The sequence below is a fragment of the Panthera tigris genome, chromosome D3, assembly GCF_018350195.1.
Source record: "Panthera tigris isolate Pti1 chromosome D3, P.tigris_Pti1_mat1.1, whole genome shotgun sequence".
Classification (NCBI taxonomy): Eukaryota; Metazoa; Chordata; class Mammalia; order Carnivora; family Felidae; genus Panthera; species Panthera tigris.
This window is the reverse complement of record NC_056671.1, coordinates 32,070,774-32,095,031: the sequence shown is the minus strand read 5'-3', so window position 1 is coordinate 32,095,031 and position 24,258 is coordinate 32,070,774. Positions and strand designations below refer to the sequence as shown.

The 24,258-nt window shown below is 36.0% G+C and overlaps 1 protein-coding gene across 3 annotated transcripts in view; it reads right to left on the bottom strand.

The window, feature by feature from the left end:
* Positions 1-1,211: 1,211 nt before the first annotated feature.
* Positions 1,212-24,258, bottom strand: part of PTPN2 (protein tyrosine phosphatase non-receptor type 2) — an 84,683-nt gene continuing 61,636 nt past the window's right edge. The window contains exons 6-11 of one of the 3 annotated variants that reach the window (XM_042961367.1): positions 22,050-22,259; positions 20,322-20,474; positions 13,537-13,718; positions 9,127-9,228; positions 8,239-8,331; positions 1,212-1,566 (exon numbers count right to left, since the gene is read on the bottom strand). In XM_042961367.1, coding sequence (XP_042817301.1) covers positions 8,280-8,331; positions 9,127-9,228; positions 13,537-13,718; positions 20,322-20,474; positions 22,050-22,259 — 699 coding nt within the window. In that variant the 3' untranslated portion in view covers positions 1,212-1,566; positions 8,239-8,279. Of the gene's footprint in view, positions 1,567-8,238; positions 8,332-8,351; positions 9,229-13,536; positions 13,719-20,321; positions 20,475-22,049; positions 22,260-24,258 lie in introns of those variants that run through there. The other 2 variants (XM_042961368.1, XM_042961366.1) reach the window with 2 other exon arrangements.

The window sequence follows — 24,258 nt, the reverse complement described above, 5'->3', positions numbered from 1 at the left end:
AGAAAGCAGAGGTCTCGTTGAGTCTAAGGAGAAAGTTTCAAAGAAGGAGTTCTTAATGTTGCTGTCAAGAAGTCATATAAGGTAAGAATTGAAAAGTTAACTATATTTGGCTATAATACGAGCTAAGATGACTTTTCTGAGGCATTTCTGTAGTCATACAAGACAAAGTCAGACACTCTTGGGGTAAAGAGTATACGGGTAATGAGGAAATAGAAGTAGTTAGTTGAGTGTGGATGACCTTCAAGAACTTCGTTGACACAAAAGATGGATTATCCTGGGTGGCTCAGCCGGCTAAGCATCCGACTCCTCGATGTCAGTGCAGAGCCTGCTTGGGATTCTCTCTCTCCCTCTCATCCCCTCCCCAGCTCGCACACAGGCGTGCGTGCTCTCTCTCAAAATAAGTATTTTTTTAAAAAGGAGGATTATCCTCCTGCACTACTTTATGGTATAATGAATTTTTCATGCATTCTTTATGAAAGATTTACTAGGGATCAAGAATTTTCTTACTCCCAAAATAAACCAGAAACACTGGAAAGCAAGGCAAAATGAACATAAGGAGAGTCATTACATTTTTAAAAGATGAAACAGATGTATTCAATAAACAGTATTATAAAAATTTCACAGTTGGCAAAACAAAACCAATTATGAGTTTGTTATACTGTTAAGGTGATACTCACATGACACACAGGCTTGTGTGTGTCTAGACAAGAAGAATATCACCAGTAACCTGACAACTGACTGCACACACAGCCCAAACACATCGCCTGGTTGGGAAATTCGATGGTAAAGAAGCCAAAAGCTTCTCACTCAAGAGGGAACCCTTGGTCTTTTTATAACAGGAAGTGTTTGAGGAACACACAACATCCAACACAAGAGTAACACAATGATTTTAAAAACTGCATTGAGTTGCTACTTACTTAAAAATAATTTAATACCATAATCCATATTAATATTTTTTCCAAGTAACAAAAGGAGTATTATAACTTTTCTTCTGTGCTTTCATCTAACCTATTCTGACAGGAAGACTACTTGAGAGGTAACTAAAGAAAATTTTTAAAAGCAAGTGACCAACATTTTGAACCGATTTCAATTTAAACGTCGATTATGAGTTATAAAAAAGTGAGAGTAAACTCTTAAGGAAACATTCATTATCTAAAGCAGTGCTGTCCTAAGATAAGGCACACAAACCAACATAGTCTATTTAATAAAAATATTTAATGCTGCCAAAAAGTATAAAAATACAGTAGGAATGGCAGTACAATACAAAGTAGTCTCTCCTAATTTATTTCTTTTACATCTTTCTACATTTCATACACACATTAAAAAAACTTAACAATACATCAAATTAGAGGGTTCTGCAAAGTCTTCTGCTGGTGGTGCTCTTCTTTCCCTGGATGTAAAGTTTACTCTGTAAACAGACAAATGTGAGGCAATCTACAGGTTTATCAAGCCTCACTTTAGTTTCCGGAGTGGGCTTCAGGTCTTGCTTTGCACATCAATGGTTCAAAATTTATAGCTGCAGAATATTCTCAAGTCATGAATATTTAGGTGTCTGTCAATCTTGGCCTAAAACATAAAATAAGAAGTCATCTATTCAATTCAGATTTACCAAACACACAGACATACATAGACACACACAAACATAAAAGGACTAACAATGAACTAAAAAAGCAACTAAAAAACATTCTAACGTATCACATTCAACCACACTAAGTGCTTCACTGTTATCTTGGTAAATCTGCTTATGTGCTCGATTTTCAAACAGAATTGGTGGTGTGAGGGAGACTCATGTTAAAGCACCGTAACTCATACGGCTTTATCAAGAATTACTAACTATGAATTCCTCAGGTCATCCTGCATTACTCAAGAAATGACCTCCATGTGAAATACTGACAGACAGACGGGTTTAAAAAAAATGTACCCACAACAGTTTAGCAAGATTATATGGTATGTGCTAGACTTACCAATACTTTGGAATTCAATGCAAAAGTCTAATCCAATTTGGACCTCCACTGTATCATACTGCTAAAAATATTATGAACGTAAGGTCTGAACATAAAGTTGGCTTATATCTTTAAGTCACGGACTGTTAGCAGCATGCTTTTTTGTCCTGAAGGATAACACTAATGATTATAGCAATACAGAACCGAAGTGACATCATTTAGGTTACTACCAATATAAAAGAAAACACAGACATAAAATAATTGACATATTGTATTTTAATGTCAAAAAGTAAAGATTAATGAGAGTTTAAACAAGCAACAGACAGATGAAATAACTATTTTAAGGGCAGTTTTTGATGGTATTTCACAATATTTGCAAGTAACTGAACTCTGGAGGTAAATGTTATTTCCATTCTTCCCCTGACCTCCTTCGCTATGACACACACAAAAAACCCCCAAATCTAAATAAATACTTATTATTGTCTCCATATGTATAAATAGGAATATAAACCATACCCACACATTCTCCCATAACGTTTAGTCAAAAACTTTCAAATACTACAAACTGGACTTTTTCCTAATGACCGACTCTTCCTACTGAAGAATAACAATACCAAGCACCTGTTCTTCTGAATACCCCATTTCTCTTGATTGTCCAGCACAGAGAAATGTCAAGTCACCAAGAAACATTCTCATTAGGTGTCTGTGAGTCACAAAACCTACTACGGATGCTTACTGCTGGGTTCTGCTGAGCCCTCAACCAAAGCAGACATAGTAAGGAAAAGTGCTTCTTACTGACTCTGATTGCTGTAAAAAACATATTTATTTCCCATGCATTGAGAAAATCTGCCCATCAAAACAAAGCAATTTAATCCACTCAATCAAAGTGAATGAAATAATGGTTTGCTTTAGAGAATATTCTGGTGTTCCAGTATTTCTCTGGTTCAGTGGCAGTTCAACCTGTTTTCACAAAAATTTTTGGAGGGAAAAACTTCGATTTGTTTCACTCAAAAAACAAGAAGAGGGTTACTTTGTTTTTTAACAAGTGGTTGTCTAATTCTTTCCACTTAAGTATTTGAATATTCCATAAAAAACAAAGTCATAATAGAAGCAGAGTGAGGTGTGGAGCTACTGGAATTTCACAGACAGGAGTCTGAGTTTCAGCTGTCATGTACTAGCTGTGCAACTGTGGGCAAGTTACTTATTCGCCTCTGACTTACTTTTGTTATCTTAAAATAGGGTAATGTATGTAGAAGAGGTGTTAGGCAGGTTAAATTTAGATTATGCAGTTAAGCTGACTGGCAGAACTGCAGGTGTCCAATAACACATTGCCGTCTTCCCCAGCAGTGTTAAAGATTCACCTACCAATGGCAAACTATTACTTGTAACGACTAAAAGAATTTGACAGCATTTTTAAAAATTCATTTTTTTCTTTGTAAATATTATTCTGGGGGATAGGAAAAGTCAGATGGAATCATTGGCAGTGTTAACTATTTTAAAAGAATGTATTTGTTTGCAGGACTGAGAAGACGGGCTTTATTTTAGGAAAAAATATGTTCACTTGAATCACTTCTTGCTGATTTAACAAGTCAAAGGTAAAATGGGTTCAAACAAATCAAGTGGAATTAGCCGTGCGTGCTGCAAGCTTTCTGTGGAGAAAGCGCCTGTGCACACTGTCCAGTGTCATTCTGGAACAGGGCCAGATTTACAGACTGAGCATGATCTTCCCAAGCTGGCTCCATACCTGAAGTAACAGAAAGTCAAGCTGCATCCGAAGTATTTTTTGCCACCAGATATTCACACTATTTTTTACTGAAAAGAATCACAAAACCTTTTGTAAAGGTGAGCAAAGAAAGCATTGCCTTATAGAGAAAACAAACATACTAGTCTCCCTTTCCTGAATTCACCAAACTCAAAATAACTTCGGTTTTTTTTATAGTGGTAATTTGAAATACCGACACCATCACGTCTACAAAAATCTATGTCAAATTAGAGCAACAATAAAGAATTGATGCTTTTAAAAAATGGTCTCTATAAAGAAAAAAACCTTCCATGCAACTCTTATATACTATAAATACTATGTATATAATATATACTATATATAATACACTATGTATATAATAGGTACTATATATATATGTATATATATATACATATATATACATATACACATACACATATATTAATACTACCTAATGAAAAACCACAGTACTAAAGTAGACTCTGTAATATCGCCACTATATCCTGTAATTCCTATATTCCGCTCTACATTATGAAACCAAAATAGAAGGAGTTCAAAAGATTGAACTTTGCAGTCTCCCAGTGGACTACCCAGAGACGGTCAGAGCTCTTTAAAATTTTTCACTGTCAGGTTGTTACTGATAAAGACGAAGCCTTTCATACCAAGTAAAAGCTTCTCATCTGAGTCACTGCTTCCACTTGGCAATGCCCTGTGATGGAATAAATGACAGTGAGGAAAACATTTTCCCCAAAGAAGTTTCCAAAATTTAATGGCTATTTCTCTGAAGAATGCTGAGGAAAAGCACTTATGCAGAATTGCTGTTGCTGGAGCAATCTGAATGTGGTAAATATTGAGAAAATGCTTGCTGATGAGGGAAAAATGAGATGGCTAAACTCATAACCATTTTCCTAGAAGTTTGTTCTTTAGAACACTACCCATGGAAGTGAGTGGCTTAAAATTCCCAAATTAAAAGCTTAAATTCTCAGGTCTGGAGGGACAATGAAATGGCCATCTCATGGCGAGGACATGGAAGTAGCTGAAAGCATGCAGTATCTGGACTGGGGAGGCCCAGGCAGAGCAGGCACTGTGCAGCTCACACAACCCGAGTCTCTTCCCACCGAAGCAAGTCAGCACTTATGCATCACAGACCTGATGGAACAAGAGAGAGCTGAAGTTCTAACATATTCACTCTTGTAGGAGCTATGGATGACGTCATCCTGAAATAGTGCTTTGAAGATAAGTATTAAATAAATGGAATCAAATCTAAACAAATGAACTAGGGAAAGAGATGAAAGAAACAGGTCAACTCCAGAATAAATCATTCAAGGAATGACCAAGACCCACATATTAAGTCAGTAGAACTTAGTTTGGTTATATGGAAGAATATTACCTTCAAAATATTATTCGTAAGATTTTGTGCCCCTATCCTCTAAATAATTAGTCAAGGCCAAATGAAAGGTTTCTTAAAATAAGAGAGACTTTATTATTAGCTATTGATGTAGAAAGGAGAACACAGAACAGACACTTCTGCACTTAGTTTCAGACCAGATCACTGCACCAAGGTCTGACCTCAGCTCCCCCCCACCATTGGAGTGCAATAGATTTCGGACATCCAAGCCCTTAATCCTTATTCCCCACTCCCCTGCCAAACCCACATGGACTGCTGGACAAAAAAAAAAACAAAAAAAACAAAAAAACAAACAGATGTTTACAGAAGGTGTGATTCCTCAACTCCTGCCTGAACATAGGAAGAAGTGGATGACATACATAATGGCATTAGGCTTATAAGAGACTATATTAAGAAAAACCTCTGTTAGGTTTTGTGTCTGAAAGTAAAAACCAAGGCAGACCAAATTTTAAAATCTGTACAATAACCAGGCAGGCACACTGGGGATGTAGGTACTTGCTGAAATAGAATATACAAAGGTTAATGACAGTATTTCTAATATAATCAGGTTCTGGCCTGTGTCTATTTACATAGAATCTAGTCAGATATTTTTCTAAGAGGGAAATGACTTGTAGGAGGTAAGTCTTTCTTTGAGAATGATCGATTCTAATCTACAGAGCCTGATTCAATGACTGCAGCATAAAAGAACCTAGCAATGTTAAGTCTCAGGTTGATTATGGCTTAATAACAACACTTACTTCAAAAGCGTATTGTAAGGATTTAATAGGATAATCTATAAAAGTGCATATTAGCACAGTGCCTGGTACATAGTAAATGATGAATAAATGGTAGCAGTTTATTGGTACCAATCAATAAATGGTACCAATACTTTGAACTGACACTGAAAACAAAGGACTTGATATAAAAAGTGGAGGCTGCTCCATTCCATAAACTACTTTTTAAACCAATATGTATTTTTTGATTCATACCATCAATTCTAGTGTATTTAAAATGAAAGGGACAAAAGCACAAATATACATAAAATTAACTTAAGAGTTATAATTACTTCTCGTAACATACCTGTTAAGCAGAGATATTAAAAAAATAAACAAAAAAAAAATCAATGCTTTTTTACTTCCTCTTTTTTGTTCATTCCTTTTGGTAGAAATATATCAATGCAGTCAGCATTAATTTGAAGACAGAAGAGGAAAAGGACAGAGCACATATGTAAAATATACCCTAAACATGAAGAATGGTCTTTATATTGATCTAAAGTTCTCTATACACTTTCACATGTTACTTTTTTTTTAATCCTCTAAGGATTCAGGAAAAGGTATTATTTTTATTTTATATACAGATAAACTAAAAATGGAGAACTGTTTTTACATGTTATATATAAGCAAGCATAGATAAAAATTGCTAATAGGCCAGCATAAAATACTTAGCTACACTTGGAAACAAATACGTGACCAGTTGGTATAGCCAGAGAAGACAGCATTAAATCAAAGACAGCTGTCAGTTTATCGGCAGGGACAGATATGAACACAAATGCACTATATATTAATGTAGATATCCTTTCTTAAAAATGATAAAGCCTCTGGCTTTTTAAAAAACCTTTTTTTCGTCCTTAACCTATTTCAAAAATAATACTACCTCATTAAAGTCAAACTATACAACTGACTTTTAAAATCTGTTATAATTAGAAAATATTAGGAGACACAAATTTTGTAAAATGTAAAACCTACCGCGGATTGCTAACTTTGTCGTCTGGCTGTTACCCGAGAAGGCAGGAGCCCGGTCTGTGTCCTTCCCTCTGACTAGCACACCGCTTTCAATAAAGGGGCCAGGATGATGACCCTGGGCACCACAGCACATGTATTTTTAATAATTAGTACATGGAACCCACCAAAAATATTATTACTGGTAAAAACTCAACACACTATCCTTCAGGATCTGCTTGAGAGGAAAGATGACTAACCCCTGCAGAAGTTTATCAACAAATGTTTACTACACTGAACATGACTGTTAAGATATATGACAAAAAACACCACTCAGAAGGAAAGAAAGCAGACAAAAAGCAAAGCTAAAATCCAGAATCCAGGGAAGCACATTTACCCTGCAAAGGGGCATCATTATCAGCATTTGTTTTTTGTAAGAAGTTTTTACCTTTTTGTTTAAGGCAAGGCTACTTTCAATTGGAGACTCAGTATGATCTACCCATATTTTACTTGCAGAGTAATATACTGCATTTTAGCAAATATAAACCAAGGCAAAATAGAAAGGTTTTAAACCAATAATGACGGGTCCCGGTACCTGAACACAGGTTTAATGCAGACAGACATAAAAAAAAAAAGTCCCTCTTACCTCCTCTCCATTTAAAGGTTACAGGGCACAGTAATACTGAATTAGGACACAGGCACAAGTTACGTAAATCTTATTTAATATGTAGTACCACCTACATCCTGCTTTCAGACTTTCAGCATAATTTAACACATTCAAAAAACTACTCAAATCAATTCAAAATACCTATCTATACCAATGGTTTTCAAACGGTTTTTAAGATTTTAACTGTCCCCTTAAAATAATTAAACCTCATGCAGCGATCTTATGTAGTATATAAAATAGATAAAGCAGAGATGCTCTGGTTGAAAGTAAAGGCTGGTAGCTTGGAGTCCTTCCAACCACCTCGGGGCGACCCTTCAAAAATCCAATAAGCGTAGTTCGAAAACCAGTGAAGTAATGTGACTTTATTATATCAGTAATTAAATTTATAACAACTATTTAAAGTTTAAGCTAAACAAGTTAAACACTGAATGGAATGTTGGGATATGAAGAAGGCTAGCACTCAAATGAGCAGTTAAATTCACCAGACAATATGCTTTAAAGATACCCATTAAGAAGTTAAAGGGACAAGGTCAGATTTGTACATCATCATACTATTTATTGAAGTAGAAAGAACTTGAAAAAATTTTACTTCAAAACTTCAGTATAGTAAACTGAAACTGTGGATAATAAAATGCTGCTCCTTATTTTTATTTCCTAAAGCATCGTTTACCCCAACTATAAATTAGGGTAATTACATTGAAATGTTCATGAAAAATAAACAGTATCCATCATGGGCTTTACAGAAACCAATTTCTTTACAAAGTCTTGAGACCAAATGTTACCTGACTATGCCAGTAAGGAGAATTTTCCTTCAAAGATATTTTTAGGGAAAATTTTTGTTTCTTTGTTTGTTTTTCTTTTTAAATTTGGGAAAACTGTAAAACATAAAAGAAATGCAAATATATAGTAAAAAGTGCTTATTTAAAGTTAGTTCTAACTGCTCATATCAAACTTCTCTTTAGGAAAATGTATCCAGTACAATTGAATCAACATACAATTTATTTTTTTATGGTAACAGATTTTGCATATTGAGCTTTTAAAAAGTACATTTAACTACAAAAGTAAGATTAAATACTTATAAAATATATTTACCCTGAAATGATTAAGAATATAAAATGTTGATGCCCATGTCAACAGTACATTATACATTACACGCATTATTTAAAGGTCATTTTCTTTCCAGTAATAATGTAGATAAAACCACAATATTTATTGCTTGTTATCAAGTGCAGGTTAAAATCCAGATAGCCTCCAAAAACAAATCTTTGTTTTGAGGATTTCTCAATCTGGTCAGGTGAAATATTACACTGAACATGTACGAATACAGTTGCAAAATGTACCAGTTTTCAACAAGCATTCAAGTCTTTATTTCAGATAGCTGTTTACAGTTTGGGGACAGTGTCCTGAGATGTTGGGCTGGGGACTGAATATATCACTTGTCTGGTTGGTGTCTATTCTACCGCACCATTTCTGGGGTGTGAGGAGTTTGCTAACAGACAAACCCTTGTGACTAACGCAACACTGTCAGCTATTAGTGCGGGAGCTTGCGGGGCAGAACTGTTATTTATAGGACATTCTGCTGAAACAACAGTGTCCAGCCAACAAAAGCGCCCACCAAAATGACTGACACAAACCCCATCTTAGTGAGAATAGGTTGCCAATATAACCACCTTTTCCTTTTTCGTTCAGTCTCATTTAGCCTCTGTTTCATCTGCTGCACCTTCTGAGCCGTGTTAGCTTTTCTGTCCTCTCGAATACGTTTCCGTAGAACGCTAGAATACATAAAAACAAATGAAAGGAAGTGCATGGTAAGACTTAATTACTCTAATGCAGAGGACCTAAGCCCAAATACCCACCTCCCAAGCCCCACATTTTTAAACTCGTTAAAACACTAGAATGAAAAAGGGGAGGATTTTCAATATTCTAAGTGGTCCAGAGATGTACTCTAATAATTCAACAATTTCTGGTACAATTTTCTATTAATAAATACTTTTGGCAGGACCTGAAAATAAGTATGGTGCTCTCTTTTGTTGAAATGTGAGCTGGAGGCTGTCAGCTTGTTTTCTTCCTAAGCAGCTGGAAGAGGTGAGGGATAAGAGTCCCTGGCATCTAAGCCACTTTTGTCTTTACGTGATTTTCCACAAAGGCCACTCATAAAAGCTATCTGCTTCATACTTCCATGAAGATGCTACCATGGGATGCCTACCTATCTGTTTGTGAGAATACATTGCTTATTTCACTTATTTCACACTTATTTCTAGCATCCATCTTCCTATTCAATACAGAATGTCTGTTCCAATGGAAGCTCTCTGACTCCCAAGACACACAGTCCTAGGGCACTGTAAAGAAGAATGGCTAATGGCAACATGTACATTACTATATCTTGCCTTTAAAAAAATTTCACAAACTCCATCTCCTCTTTTCACTTATTTCCTATAATACAGCAAAAACCTAACCAGTTTCCTTGCCTCTGAATTAAACATTATTGCCACAGTAAGTGTTCTTAAGTCCAGCTCTCTAGTTGTGTAGCTTGATTACAAATTTTGAATGCCTTGTCAGTCTACTACATTAAGAGCCAACTTCCCCCCTCCCCCCAGCTGAAATGTTTAACCTGAATCTAATAATGAGAAACAATCAGAGGAATCAAGATTGTGGGGTGTTCTAGAAGGCAACTGGTATAGCAGCTGCAAAGATGTCAAGGTCAGGCAAGGGAAAAAAAAGTGGTGGTGAAAAGTTCCAGATTAATGGAGACTAAAGACTAACATCAATCAAATACAATCCATGATCCTTGATTAAATCTTGAATTATTTCTTTAAATAGCTACAGAGACTGGGATCATGAAAATATTCCAAAATTAGATTATAATGATGGCTTCACAACTCTATAATAAGGTGGATCTTTTAGACTACTAGAGAAATTTGAATATACACTATATATTAGATTATTTTAACAATGTTCTTTTCAATTCTGTTCTTCCATGTTGCTAATTTGGGATCTTGTTTTACTCCCTAAATATGTTGGCAACTTGAGGCTCTATTTTGCTTATCTCTGTGTGCCCTTTGAATTTTAATGTCTTCCTCACTTTACCTATTATACACCTGGGTATCTTTGGCAGTCTGAACTCTGCTGTAATGACTTGCAAAAATTATTACCTGAATTTAAAATTCATTATTAACAAATATGTGTGTACCTTCCAGTGAAAAGAAATTAAGTTGTATTCAAGTGCAGGTGAAACATATATAAAATATGTAAAAGATTACATGTACTTTCTCCTGCCAGAAGCGTGAGGCCAAACAACCAGGGTGCAATTCAGATAGAATCTTTAATAGATTATTTCATTTAAAAATTTCATTGCAATATAGAAGATAATTATAATTTTTATCTAGTGTTGATATTTACCATATAACTCCAATATGAGTTCACTGTTACATGATTATGTAATTAGTGCTTTAAATATTATGTAAGAGTTTAAGAGGTTTTCTTTTTTTTTCTTTTTTTTTTTTTTTTCTGAGAGAGAGAGAGGGAGGGAGACAGCAAGTCGGGGAGGGGCAGAGTGAGGGGGAGAGAGAGAACCCCAATAGGGTCAGAGCCCAACACAGGGCTCGAACCCACGAACCATGAGATCATGACCTGGGCTGGAAGTCGGATGCTTAACCAACTGAGCCACCCAGGCACCCCATGAGGATTTTTTAAAGAGGATTTTTATGATATTTAGAGAAACTGGTTGTGGTTTTGGTTGGGTTGAAAACAGAATTCTTTCCCATGTAGAATAATGGAATAGAGGCTCTTGCTTTCCAAAAATGTACTATATGTTTTCAGGAATGGAACGAAAACAAGTACCAAGAGATGACATTACTTAATTTAAGAATGCAATTTGAGAGAAATAAGAACTATTCTCTATTTGTGAATCTTTATTTACTTAGTTGGGCCTAAGGAAATTATGCCCATGTAATAACCTTCCCAGGTCTAAACAATTCTATGATTCAAAAGCCACAAATCGGTAGGGAACGGTTCCCGTGGGCCCTTGCCTTCGGAAGGCCACATGGAATTCCTTACAGTGGCACCCACAGCAGGCTACTACCAATACATGTTCTGACAGGCATACTTCATGCTATGCAAACACAAAGGAGAAGGGATCCAAGTAACCTGACTTTTCATTTATCCAAACTGTTCTCCACTCAGTGACCTGGGTTTATGGGTTACACTATAATTGAGAACACTGGCTTTTAAACTTTAACAGCAAGAAATATCTTACGGTCATCACATCAAAGTAGCCTCACACATAAATACACTTATACATGCACAATATATATGCCAATGTATAGAATTACTATATTATGTAAAGATGTTAAAATACTTAGCTATTATCTGTGATACTCTGATCTATTTTATCCTCTAATTTAAACTCTAATTTCTATTTTATTGTATTCTATTATTTAAAAAATGCTTTTTGTATAACTCACTAAATTATTTCATGACTATAGGAATGTGACCTTCATTATGAAAAAACTGACTTGAAGGATATTTAATAATGAAAATGAAAGAAAAAGTATTGTGTTCTATTCCCTTGAAACTGAAATTCCTTCAATAAGATCTTGATTTATTTTATTAGCCTCCCTAATGCAAAGCTATAAGATCAGTATTAAAATTTATTAGGATTGAACAATACAATTTTTCATGGCAATCTTTCTTTTATGCCCTTTCACTTTTCTACAACCTTGCTCTCAGTCTTCTCTGTTCACAATCCTTACTTTCCTACTGGGGCCCTGCCTCTGCTTTCAAGCCCGACCTGGTCTGCTCTATACTGGGGGTGGGGGGAGCAAACAACCTATGTATGCACACACCACTTCCCCTGCCCCCAATAAAACCACCTCTGCAATCACTCTGTAACTCCTGAGTGGTTTTCCTCTTTAGGAAAGATTAAAAATCAACACTTTTGAAATACTAAGGATACCGATTCAATCATCAAGCCTGTGTTCCACTTAATTCTGCACATGGTACTAGCCAAAACAACAACATTAGGAACCTGAGAATCTTATTACCGATAAAGACAATTTAAAACAATTTTGATCTCTTGGTTTAAAAGTATTCTAATTAAAGTGAAAGAAGGAATAAATAAGCAACTTCATGCTTTAACTTTAGTTTAAAACCACTAGAGCCATAAATAAGGAGTAACACTGCTAAGTCACTAAACTCTTCAATACAATACATAATAACACATTATGTATTTATTGTCATGTTACCTGTCATAGGATTTCAGGTAATTTTTATACTGGTGAAATACAGAAGTGAAGCTACTGTAATGTATAGGAGAACAGAAGTGAAGCTACTGTAATGTATAGGAGAAATTTTCATGGTGCCCCAAAATCCCAGTGTTAACAAACAGGACTACAACATGCAATTTTCCACAAAAAGCTATTTGACAAAAAGAAGAGAGAGAACATCACTGACAGATGAAGAGAGGAAATGAATGAGCTCTTTCACTCATACCTGAGGATACCAGCTTCCTAACTGGTGAGAGATAATCAGAGCCTTAGAAATGGAAATGCTTAATTTAAAAACTGAAATCGTTTACAGATTCCTATGGCTTCAAAACTCAGAAAGTATAAAAGGGCATTTTGTGTAATTTTTTTTTTTAAAAGACTCTTCCCCTTCCAATAGTGGAATGATGCTTAAATATTCATTTAACTATTTTATCATTTCATTAAAGGCATATTATCAATTCCATTACAACCATAAATATGAACACGAATACTTGTACAAATGTTAGGTATTCGTACAACTTATTTTCTATATACTGTATGTTTTAGCATCTAATTATATTAACTTTATAGCACTCAAGTTAGTATTGAGTTAAGCCATTTTCCAACTGGTTTCTATCAGTACTGGCCTCATAATAGGGCAAAAGCGCTTTTGAGATCAACAATGTCATCATATACTACTCAAATACCCTTAGGTAATAAGTAAGTGAATAGCTACATTAATTCAATAAACAAAAGTCCTATATTAGTTCATATCCACTGAATTTATTAAAATAAAAAAGTCTCATCTTTTTAAGCATACTATTGCCATCAGCTTACCTCTCGCTGTTCTCCTCCATGGTATCCTGCATTTTAGAGGATAGTCCTGTGTATCTGTCACCTGTCAGTTTTTCTTCTTCTAGGCCTATCCTATTTCCATTGTATTTTTCAGTCATTATTTTGGCTGGTGAATGATCAAAAGCAGGACATAAGTCTTCCTTAGAGAGTTCTTTCCACCGTTTCTAGGTAGGGAAGAGAAATGAAAAACAAATGCAAATACTAAAATTGTGGTTTTCTTTAAATAAGAAGGATATATGAATTGAAATTCTAGATTCAACTTAAGAAAACCCTGTGATGCTGACAAACAAAAAAAAAGCATTTTACCAAAACCTCTTGTAGATGGGTAAGTTCAAAATTAAAAAATAATATAGCCTTTAATATTTATATACATCACTATATAGTTGAATCTTAATGAAATTTAGTGGACTTTAACCTATTTAAGATAAACCATACCAGGACCTCACCAAACTATGAGTCATAGGAAGATTTTAGCCAAAGCTGGATTCTGCTGGACTCCTAACCCACAGGTATGTTATCACTGGAAACAGTGACCAAGATGGCATTTGAATGTGATCTAGCATGTCCTAGTTCCTTGCCACAGTCTGGTCTGGTGGAGAAACAACAGTGAGATCTCCAGGCAGGTCTCTCTGATGCCAGAGGACTTTAATTTGGTTTTTTCCTACCACATATGCTAGCAGATTCAGGTAGCAAGCCCATCACCAGGCTAGAGAAAACTCTGCTAACATGCTTGGACTTTATAGAGGAGGCGGGATTTAGACCAAGATGAAGAGAAATTCCATTTCCTTCATCTGTCAAACAGGCTGTCATCACCTGTTGTGATTAATGAGACATAACATGCCTAGCACCATGTCTGGCAAATGTTAGATTCCTTTGCCCTCAATGTCACCATCCCTTGTAAGAGAGGAAGAGGTACAAAGTGTACCTGAGCACCTGGAAGATGAAGGCAGTGACAAAGTGCTAGCCAGAGAGGGAGAAGACAAGCATAACCTCAGCATGGGAACACCTCAAGTCCTTCAAGGGCTGGGAACACAACAATCCATCTCTCTGACAATGACAAGACTAGAAAAGGTGGCAGCAAGAGCCAATGGTTTGGATGATCTGTGACTCTGAAACTGGTGCAAAATGACCTGGTATGGACAGGGGTGGCCCTCTTAGAAGATCCTATCACAGAAGCATGGAGTCTGGAATCTAATGAATAAGAGATTCTGTAACTTACTGCCTGAGGATTTTAATGTTCTTGAACAGAGATGTAACACTGTAATTTATACTAGTCTGGAACGTAGTGAAACAATCTTTCCCTGGAGTTGCTTTGGTTAAAAAACTGCATGGTTAAAAACAATGCTTATATATTCAGATTAAAAAAAAAAAATCCCTGGAAAATTCACTGATACACTGATAAATTAGTTTCGAACTTGTTTCACTACCCTACAACAGAGGACTTAAAAAGGAAAAAGGCATTTTACCACATTCCACCTTTCCCATATATAGCTATTTTATTGCGATGCATAATTAATGTCTCTTTTTAAAAGTAATTTACAAAACACTTAGAGAATGTAAAATTTTGTAATTTGCTACATTTGGAGGACAGGGTGTAATACAGTATGGTACAATCTGACTAAGCAGATGAAGAACATGTGGAGCTTGGCCCTGAGAGATGAGGCCAGAAAGACATCAATGAAAGAAGTCTCTGAACTTATGTGAGAAATAATGGAATGGAACCAACCTCTCCTAAGCAAGGACCTCAGAGGATGTGATGTAAACCACATCCAGAAAGAACATTCTGCCAATATTTGAGAAACAGTTGTAATGAAACGTAAGAGTAAGATGTGTTTTTTAAAGTTTATTTATTTATTTATTTATTTTGAGACAGAAACAGCATGAGTAGGGGAGGGAGGGAGGGAGGGAGGGAGGGAGGGAGAGAGAGAGAGAGAGAGAGAGAGAGAGAGAGAGAGAGAGAGAGAATGAATCCCAAGCAGGCTCCGTCTGCACTGCCAGTGTAGAGCCCAACTCGAGGCTCGAACCCACAAAGCCATGAGATCATGGCCTGAGCCAAAACCAAGAGTGGGATGCTTAACTGGCTGAGACACCCAGGTGCTCCAAGAGTAAGATGTTTTCACTTCAGATGACTATGTCAGGTTTCTTTCTTCCCCTGTTTTACATTTTTGTTACTCAGTCCAGACAGCATTTTGTATATTGAAGATGCATGTGGGGAAACTTCTCAAGCACTTACTATACCCACACTGACCTAAAACTTCAACTGCACCAGCTCTTAATCCTCAGAAGAACCTCAGGAGGGAGGTGCTACCTCTGCTATGATTATCCCCTTTTACAGATGAGATGGGCTGAAAGAACAGAAGTAATTTGCCCAGGTTATGCAGCTAATGAACAGCAGGCCCAGATTTTAATGCTATAATCCCTGATTAACTGTACCTGTGAAAAGCTCATCAATTTCAGATACCACATAGTTTAAGAAAGTACCCAATAAAAATGTGAAATTGTCTCCAGAATTTAGGCTGTTCAAAAAAAAATTTTTTTTTAATTTCAATTCTTCACTGGGTCCTAGTTATAACAACTTGGCCTTATACTTGGACAAAACTCAACAATGTCAATAAACAAAACAATGACAAAAATCAAGTCTTACTGGACCATTTCCCAGAATATGCAACAAATTTCAGAATCTGTCAACATGAAAAGGATTCAGCAAAAGGGATGGGAGTGGAGGAAAGGAGGTATTTAATGCTAGTGAATTTTTAAAGAAAATGTCATTTTGCCATGTCTCTGGGCAGCAAACTCACTCAACTTTGCCTTCCCTGTGACCCACAAGCAAGCAGGCACTCCAGAATCATCTGCCTAGGCTTGTCACTGCTGACTGGTGAAGCCAAGGAATCAATACTGCCTTCAGCTACTTCATTCAAGCTCTCATCTGAAGGCCTGGAGGACAGCTTATCTGGACTGAGAGTTTCTCATCTCCCTTTCTAATTCTACACTCATACTGAACGAAACCCCACACATCACGTGCTGCCTGCACATCACCCTGCACAGTGCCTGCAACCCCACCCTACCCAACTTTCACTGAAGAAAGTCACTCGAAGGAGCAGTTAAACTTGATCTTACAAGATCTTAATCTTACAAGATTAATTCTGAATTGCCAATCTGGATATTTTACTCTGTGAAGTTTGCTGTCACCATGGATACCGGGAGTGTGCTAATATGTGGTAATACCAGTAACTACAATGTGTTTTTATGCCCAGCCATGTTCCAAGAAAGATGTACGGTAAATGATATGTTTTTAGAGACAACTAGAACTTACCTGTATTTATCTATGTAGGTCAAGGTCATTGGAAATTCCCAATGATTACAATTGTGTAGCATGTATTTATTGATTTCAGAAACAATCACCTTTGATGTGTATATTAACAGCTCTCCTTTCTCCTGACAGGTTCTAAATCACTTTATATCCACATATGTCAAAAACCTTCATAGGAACACTAACATAAAATTGTATCCAATAATGAAAATACCACTCACACAATACAAATCTAAATTAAGACTGAAGGTGAAGACAGATATCCCCTTTAGGAACAAATAACAGAGACTAAGAAATATGGTTTGGGTGCTGCTGAACGGACAGTTCTCTGGGGGGGACACAGGTTCAGGAAGTATCACCCTCCCACACCCCTGGCCACCATGCTCACATAGAAAGAAGCTTCCTTCTTCTTATAAATATTAACTTTCCCTAAAATTCAGAGGTAAAGAGGAGGAGGTAGGCATATGGAGAGAAAGAAGAGTCATCTTATAAATTGGCTATCATATCCTTGTATGTCAAAAGAGACAATTTCATGGGCTACAGTTATATTCATGCAGTTTGGGGTTTCTACATTAACTTTAGATCTTATAATTTAGGATTTCGGGGAACTTTCCTTTTCTTAGATTTTTATTCTAAGCTAAGGTTCTAGAACAGCACTGTCCAGTGAAATATAATATAGTGACATTTACAATTTTCAAATGTCTAGCAGCTGTGTTAAAAAAAGATGAATTTTAGCTATGTTTTATTTAACCCAATATAAAAAACACTGTCATTTGAACATACAATCAATATTTTAAAGTGTTTTTTTTTTTTTTTTTAATTTACTTTGAGAGACAGAGAGCAAGGGAGGGACAGAGAGAGGGAGACAGAGAGAATCCCAAGCAGGCTCCACACTGTCAGTGCGGAGCCCAATACAGGGCTCAAACTCATGAACCGTGAGTTCATGACCATAGCCAAAATCTAGAGTCAGACAACAAACTGAGTCACCCAGGTGCCCTAGATATATAATCAATATTTTTTAAATTATTGAGATATTTTATACTTTTTCTCCCTGTATTTAATCTTCAAAATCTGGTATGTATTTTACACTTTAAGCAGATCTTGATTCCAACTAGCCATAATTCAAGTACTCAGTAACACATGTGGTTAATGGCTACAGTATTATAGCAAAGTTCCAGGAGGAGAAAAATATCTATGTAAGATAAACCCATACATATTTACTCATTAAAATACAGATACTCATTATAATTAAAAAATTACAGCACATATAAATTATAGGAGCCTTAAGATCATTTCTGTGGAAACTGACCCCTCCAAATGGGTAATAGGCTTTTTTGATCCTTAGTACCTGAAAAATACAGAGACATTTCCAATGTCTTCCTGAAGAAGGGGCAGAGAATGCCTTGGGTTTGTATGAAGTGCTAATGAAGCCAAAAGGAGATTCTGATGGCTACACCGTACCATATAAATTGAGACAGAAAAAACTCTCCCACGTCACAAACTACACTGTCATAATAATAAAGTCCACAAAAAGTATGTTCATAAAATTCATCTCTGTAGTGAAAAAGATTCTCAAAGTAACTGTGTATATTTTCTGAAACTAAAGAAACTTGAAAAAATTTTAAAGTGGAGGGAGAGATACTATCCAAAGGATGGCACACTTTCCCTACAATTAGTGTGTTAAGAACATCCAGGAGATGAGCAGTGAAACAACTAGGGAACATACAAGTCTGTGAAAAAAGTCTGGTATAACTACTTAACTTTTTTAAACTCCAGATTTAAACTGGAGAGTTCACTGGGATATAAAAGACATTTTCCTAATGGAAGAAGGGTCTCATGCTTTGTGGACTAAGCTAAGCTACATACTACCTTGTGGACTGATGCAATATTTCTCTTTATTAAAGAGTATTCTTTAATGCTATATAAATATTTGAAAAAAAACCTTTTAAATGAACTTTATTTTTTTCTTTCTTCATTTTAAAGTTTTTATTTTAATTCCAGTTAACATACATTGTTATATTAGTTTCACATACACCATTTAGTAATTCAACAATTTCATACATCACTCTGTGCTCATCAACACAAGTGCACTTCCTAATCCCCATCACCTATTTAACCCACCTCCCCACCCACTTCCCTTCTGGTAACCATCAGTTTGTTCTCTACAGTTAAGTCTCTTGGTTTGCCTCTTACTTTATTTCCCTTTGCTTGTTTTGTTTCTTAAATTCCACATATGAACGAAATCATATGGTAATTATCTTTGTCTCTGATTTCGCTTAGTATTATACTCTCTAGCTCCATTCATGATGTTGCAAATGGCAAGATTTTAATAAAACTCTAAATTTTTTTTTAACGTTTATTTATTTTTGAGACAGAGAGAGACACAGCATGAACGGGGGAGGGTCAGAGAGAGAGAGGGAGGCACAGAATCTGAAACAGGCTCCAGGCTCTGAGCTGTCAGCACAGAGCCTGACGTGGGGCTTGAACTCATGAACCGTGAGATCATGACCTGAGCCGAAGTCAGACGCTTAACCGACTGAGCCACCCAGGCGCCCCATGATTTTAATAAAACTTTAAAATCTCACCGATAATAGTTTGTCTTGAATAGTTACAATTATACTAATGATGAGAAGAGTTAGCTGAGGAACAGAACTGCTTAAGAATATTTTAATGTCTCTGAAATCTACACGACACCTAACTTATATTTAATTCCATTATGACAGATGGCCTGATCTGAGTTATAAAAGGCGGTTTATTCAGAATATTCCTGTCTTGGCTAGTAATCACAGATATGAAAGACCCAGTATATGTGTTCATAAGAGAAACATAAAGAGATTTTATCGACTTATGTTCAATACTATGTGATCAGATCAGACAAGAAATGGGGGTCTGTTGTTATTTCTGTTTCTATTTTACATTTTATGTTAGTACATTACACAGATTTCTGATATCAGTCTTTGAACATAGTCTTTGCAAATGTGGAATAAAAATATCTTCATGAGAGTACAGCCAGCAACCCAGAGAAACATAACTTTGTACTAGAATTTCATTATGTCTGCCATAAGTACTCAAGTTGCTGTTATAAAATTAAGTATTTACTACATGAATTATTCTATAATCACAGGTCAGGTTTTTAATGAGCTGAAAGTACGAACAATTTCTGGTTTATTTTAATACTTAAATGCTTATACCCTCCTTACATAAACATTTCGCTTTCTTTAATGAAATCTTATTCCCACTGGGGCTTTTGAGTAACAGGAAGGATTTAACATGAGGCTGAGGTATGTATGAGGCAATAAGCTTAAACTTTAGTTTTAAGACAGCCAGCTGGATTTACCACGTGAATGTAAATATGCTTTTTGGAAGGAAGGGAGAAAATATGTGCTTAAATGGAGTGCAGTTATTTGATGCTAATCATATATAATACACAGGTATTTTTTCCCCTAAAAAAATTTACCTGTATATTTGAATCTCCCTTTATAAATTTTGCTCCTTCTATTATAGTCATATATGAGAATCTGAGTTGGTCTGGTGTCTGAATAAGTCCCATTCGATATTTTCTCATATTCAGTAACAGTTGTTTAATGTTAATATCATCTCCTTTTTCCATCTGCAAGAAAGGTAAAAATTATTCAAGCCTTCTGTTGTTAGGGTCTAGGGAAAAGAAGCAATACAGGATAGCTGCTAAGCGCTTTACAATGAGCAGTGTGTGTCCCCCAAGAACAAGAAGTTACCACTGCAGCTGTAACTCTTTCTGTACAAAACAGGCACCCCAATCCACCATCACCCCCACACCTCAACTGTTCAAGCAGTAGGTGGAAGCCTTTAGCTGATATACAACTGATTCCAAACCAATCACAGTAATCTCATTCAGTCTGGCCAGTGTTTGCCTAAGGAAGGATTTATGGCCAGTTCTGGCTTAATGTAAAGATAAACCCACGAGATTAGTGCTCTTCTTTTTTTCTTAAAGGTCTTGGCAGAAGTAATTTTTTTTGCCCAGTGCCCTTCTGCCTTCATGTCTGTGTCCAGTAGCCACCTAGAGATGGTGGAGAAGACAGAAAGAGCCTAGATGCACTATGACACTGTTGAGCCGCCCCACCAGCCCTGGACTATAGATCTGGTGTTATAACCACCGTACTCCTCACCACAAATGAAAAACAAAAAGTGGAAGTTATGTTTGGCAGGGAATAGGCACAAACACACAATCCAGTTTTTAATATTCACCATTAACTGAATAGATACCAGAGTTTTAAAACATGTCAAAGTTCACTTTAATGTAACACTCTGGCTTTTTTTTAAACATCTTTTAAAAAAAAATTTATTTTATTTTTAAATCAAGTATGCTCTATGCCCAACATGGGGCTTGAACTCATGACCCTCAAGATTAAGAGTTGCATGCTCTATTGACTGAGCTAGCCAGTAACAATTGGTTACATGTAACAATTGTTACATGAATTGCCATATAACAATTCAGTTTTTGATTGAAGTATATTACATATAGGCAGAGTGGTAAAGTAATACAGTAGGTGTATTAAGACTCAACTATTCTTATACTCTAGAGGTGCTCTGTACCCAAGTAAGGAAAAATGGACATTTAAAAAATGTCCTGTATCCAGGCTGGGGCTGGGAATGGGGTGGTGAGAAAGAATACAGCCCTTGGGGGCACATATCGGAGTCTCAGGGGAATAACAATACTAACATCTATTTGTATCTCACAAAATACCAGAGACTCTCCAGAGTACTCTAAATGTATTAATTCATTTAATTCTCACAACACCCCCGTGAGGAAAAGTGTCATTATCCTTAGTTTGTAAATAAGGAAACTCAGGCAAGAGAAATGAAGTGCTTGTCTGCGGAGGCAGGAATTCAATATTACGTATCAATTTATATTTGAGAAACAAAGAGGGAGGAGGCTTATTGTTTTTGTAATATAAAGCTACCAGGAAAAAAACAAAAAAAAAAAAAGTCTTCTGGGAGATCTCTAGAATCACCTTGGACACAGGACCAGCACTCTCACAAATAAGAGGCAGTTCAAAGGGTATAAATGAGGTTTGTTTAGGTTTTTCTGAAAGAAGGCAGAAGTTTGAAAATCACAGTTCTGGGATAGTGGTATTAGAGCTTACTTCTGCCAGTGGAAACCGTAAAAATTAAACAAGACTAAAATTAGATCATAAGAAGCACTTACCAGAACAAGACAGGTATCTACTAGAGAAAAGGTGCCTGACCGCCCAATGCCTGCACTACAGTGGATCACTGCAGGCCCATGTTCAGGATTCAGGGAACCAGATTCTCTCACTTTAAATAAGAAATTGAGAAATGAAGCTGGTGATTCAGGGACTCCAAAATCTGGCCAGGTAGTATAATGAAAGTGAGATATTGTTCTGGTTTCACCACTCTACAAAGTGAAAATCAAGGGGGGAAAAGTTAGTTCTAATTTCTTAAAAACAAAAAACAAAAAAAAAAAAAAACTATTTCAGAGAGATTATGTATTTTGTGTAATGCTTTTAATCCTTATGGACTTTTGTACCATGATTTTTCATTTGGTTTCTGATAATCACTCACACAAGTTTGGAGTTCTTTAGGAGAATCTGGAATTTATTAATAATAGCTAACATTTCTAAAACATTATTTCGCAGGCATGTTCTAAGCTTTTTATGTATTCAACTCATACAACAATCCTATTAAAACTCATTTTCTAGATGAGAAAACCGAGGCCAAAGGTTAAGCAATTTACCCAAGGTTACAGATTTAGAAAACAGCAGACCAGAATCGGAAGCAGTAGTCTGGGTTCTTAGCCACTAACCTGAACCATACATGTTGCCAGTATTTTAATTCATATATCATGGGTTTTTTTCTTCTATTAAAAAAAAATTCTACCAGTATAATTTTACATTCTTTAGTGGTTTCCTTTTTAAGCACTCCCAAGATTTTTCAGATATAATTTTTCTCATTATACAAGTCATCTTGTAGATTGTGCTACCCAGGCTCAGAGAAGCAACTCAAGAATTAATTTAAAGAAACAATCTTCACATTTTTTATTGAAATTGCTCTTCTAATTGCTGCTTTTCCCCATGGCAATAATTTCCAATCCTAAAACTGTTTATATGACTTTGTGATGTGCTAAAATGGTTTACCAATATGCTAAATGCTTCCTGTCTCTTAAAGCCTGCCTGGCATTCACTATCACTTCCTGGATATTCCTGATGAGCTTTATTTCTGACTAACTCATTATGAAAATGTTCCTAAGCTTCTGCCAGCTGCTTTTGCCCCAAGGAGCACTTCGGTGCCTTCTCGTCTTCATTTCTGTAAACGAAGCAGTAACCCTCAAGCATGTCTCTGCACAATTTCTCAGTTTCATTATAGGACGTTTTTGGAGGGAGAAGCCATATAAGCAACATTTTAAAAAGTTATTTTTAATGGTTAAGAGCTAAAGATCATTATTACAGCATTGTGCTTTTGGTACCAGTTTTCAAAATTAAGGTTAACTTTCATTTTTTAGAAAATAAATTTTCCTTTTTTTTTTTTTTTTTAAGTAGAGATTAAGACTCCCAAATCCCAGATTTGGTTATATGAGGTATAACACTGATAAAATACATGCAGAAACTTTTTAATTTCAAATTATATACTTTTAGCGATTGATTTTTCTTAACATTCGGCTTTCACAATTCCAAAGATACTCTGATCCATAGGTTCTCAATATACTGAAGGTACTAGATGATTTCTCTATTATTAATTAAAGTGATCATTGGGATTACTAGATTTCAAATCATTTCCTTTTAAATTCCAAAGTAAGCATGGTAAGTGAAAGAAGCCAAACTCTAAAGGCTATATACTATATAATCCTATTGATATGACAGTATGGAAAAAGCAAAATTATAGGGATAGAAACCAGCTCAGTGGTTGCCAGCAGCTGGGAGTGGGGTGAGGCTAACTGTACACAGGCAACCTGGGAAAATTTGTAAGACTCACAGGGGGAAGGTGATGGAGCTGCTCTGTACTTTGATGGGGGAGGGGTGTTATACAATTGAATGCATTGTCAAAACTCAGAACTGTACACTGAAAAGACTGTATCTTACTATATATTTAAAAAAAGGGAATTAAATTTACTTTATTAAAAATGATATTTAAAACATTCCAAATTAAGAAGGCTAAACTTCAGTTTCCTCTTACAAAGCCATAAATGGACATGTAACAACACAACACCAACAGAGGAATGGGCTAAAGTGGCTGGTCTCTGGCTGGCCCAGAGCCATAGAGAACTCAGTCACATTTTACTTTAAATGGGGTCTAAGATTTCAGTGGGAGTGTTTAACCCCTTTTCTGCCCTGACAACTGCCCTGCTGTGGTCATCTGCCACTATGCAGTGCTGACAATAACACAGCGGGGCCAGACTT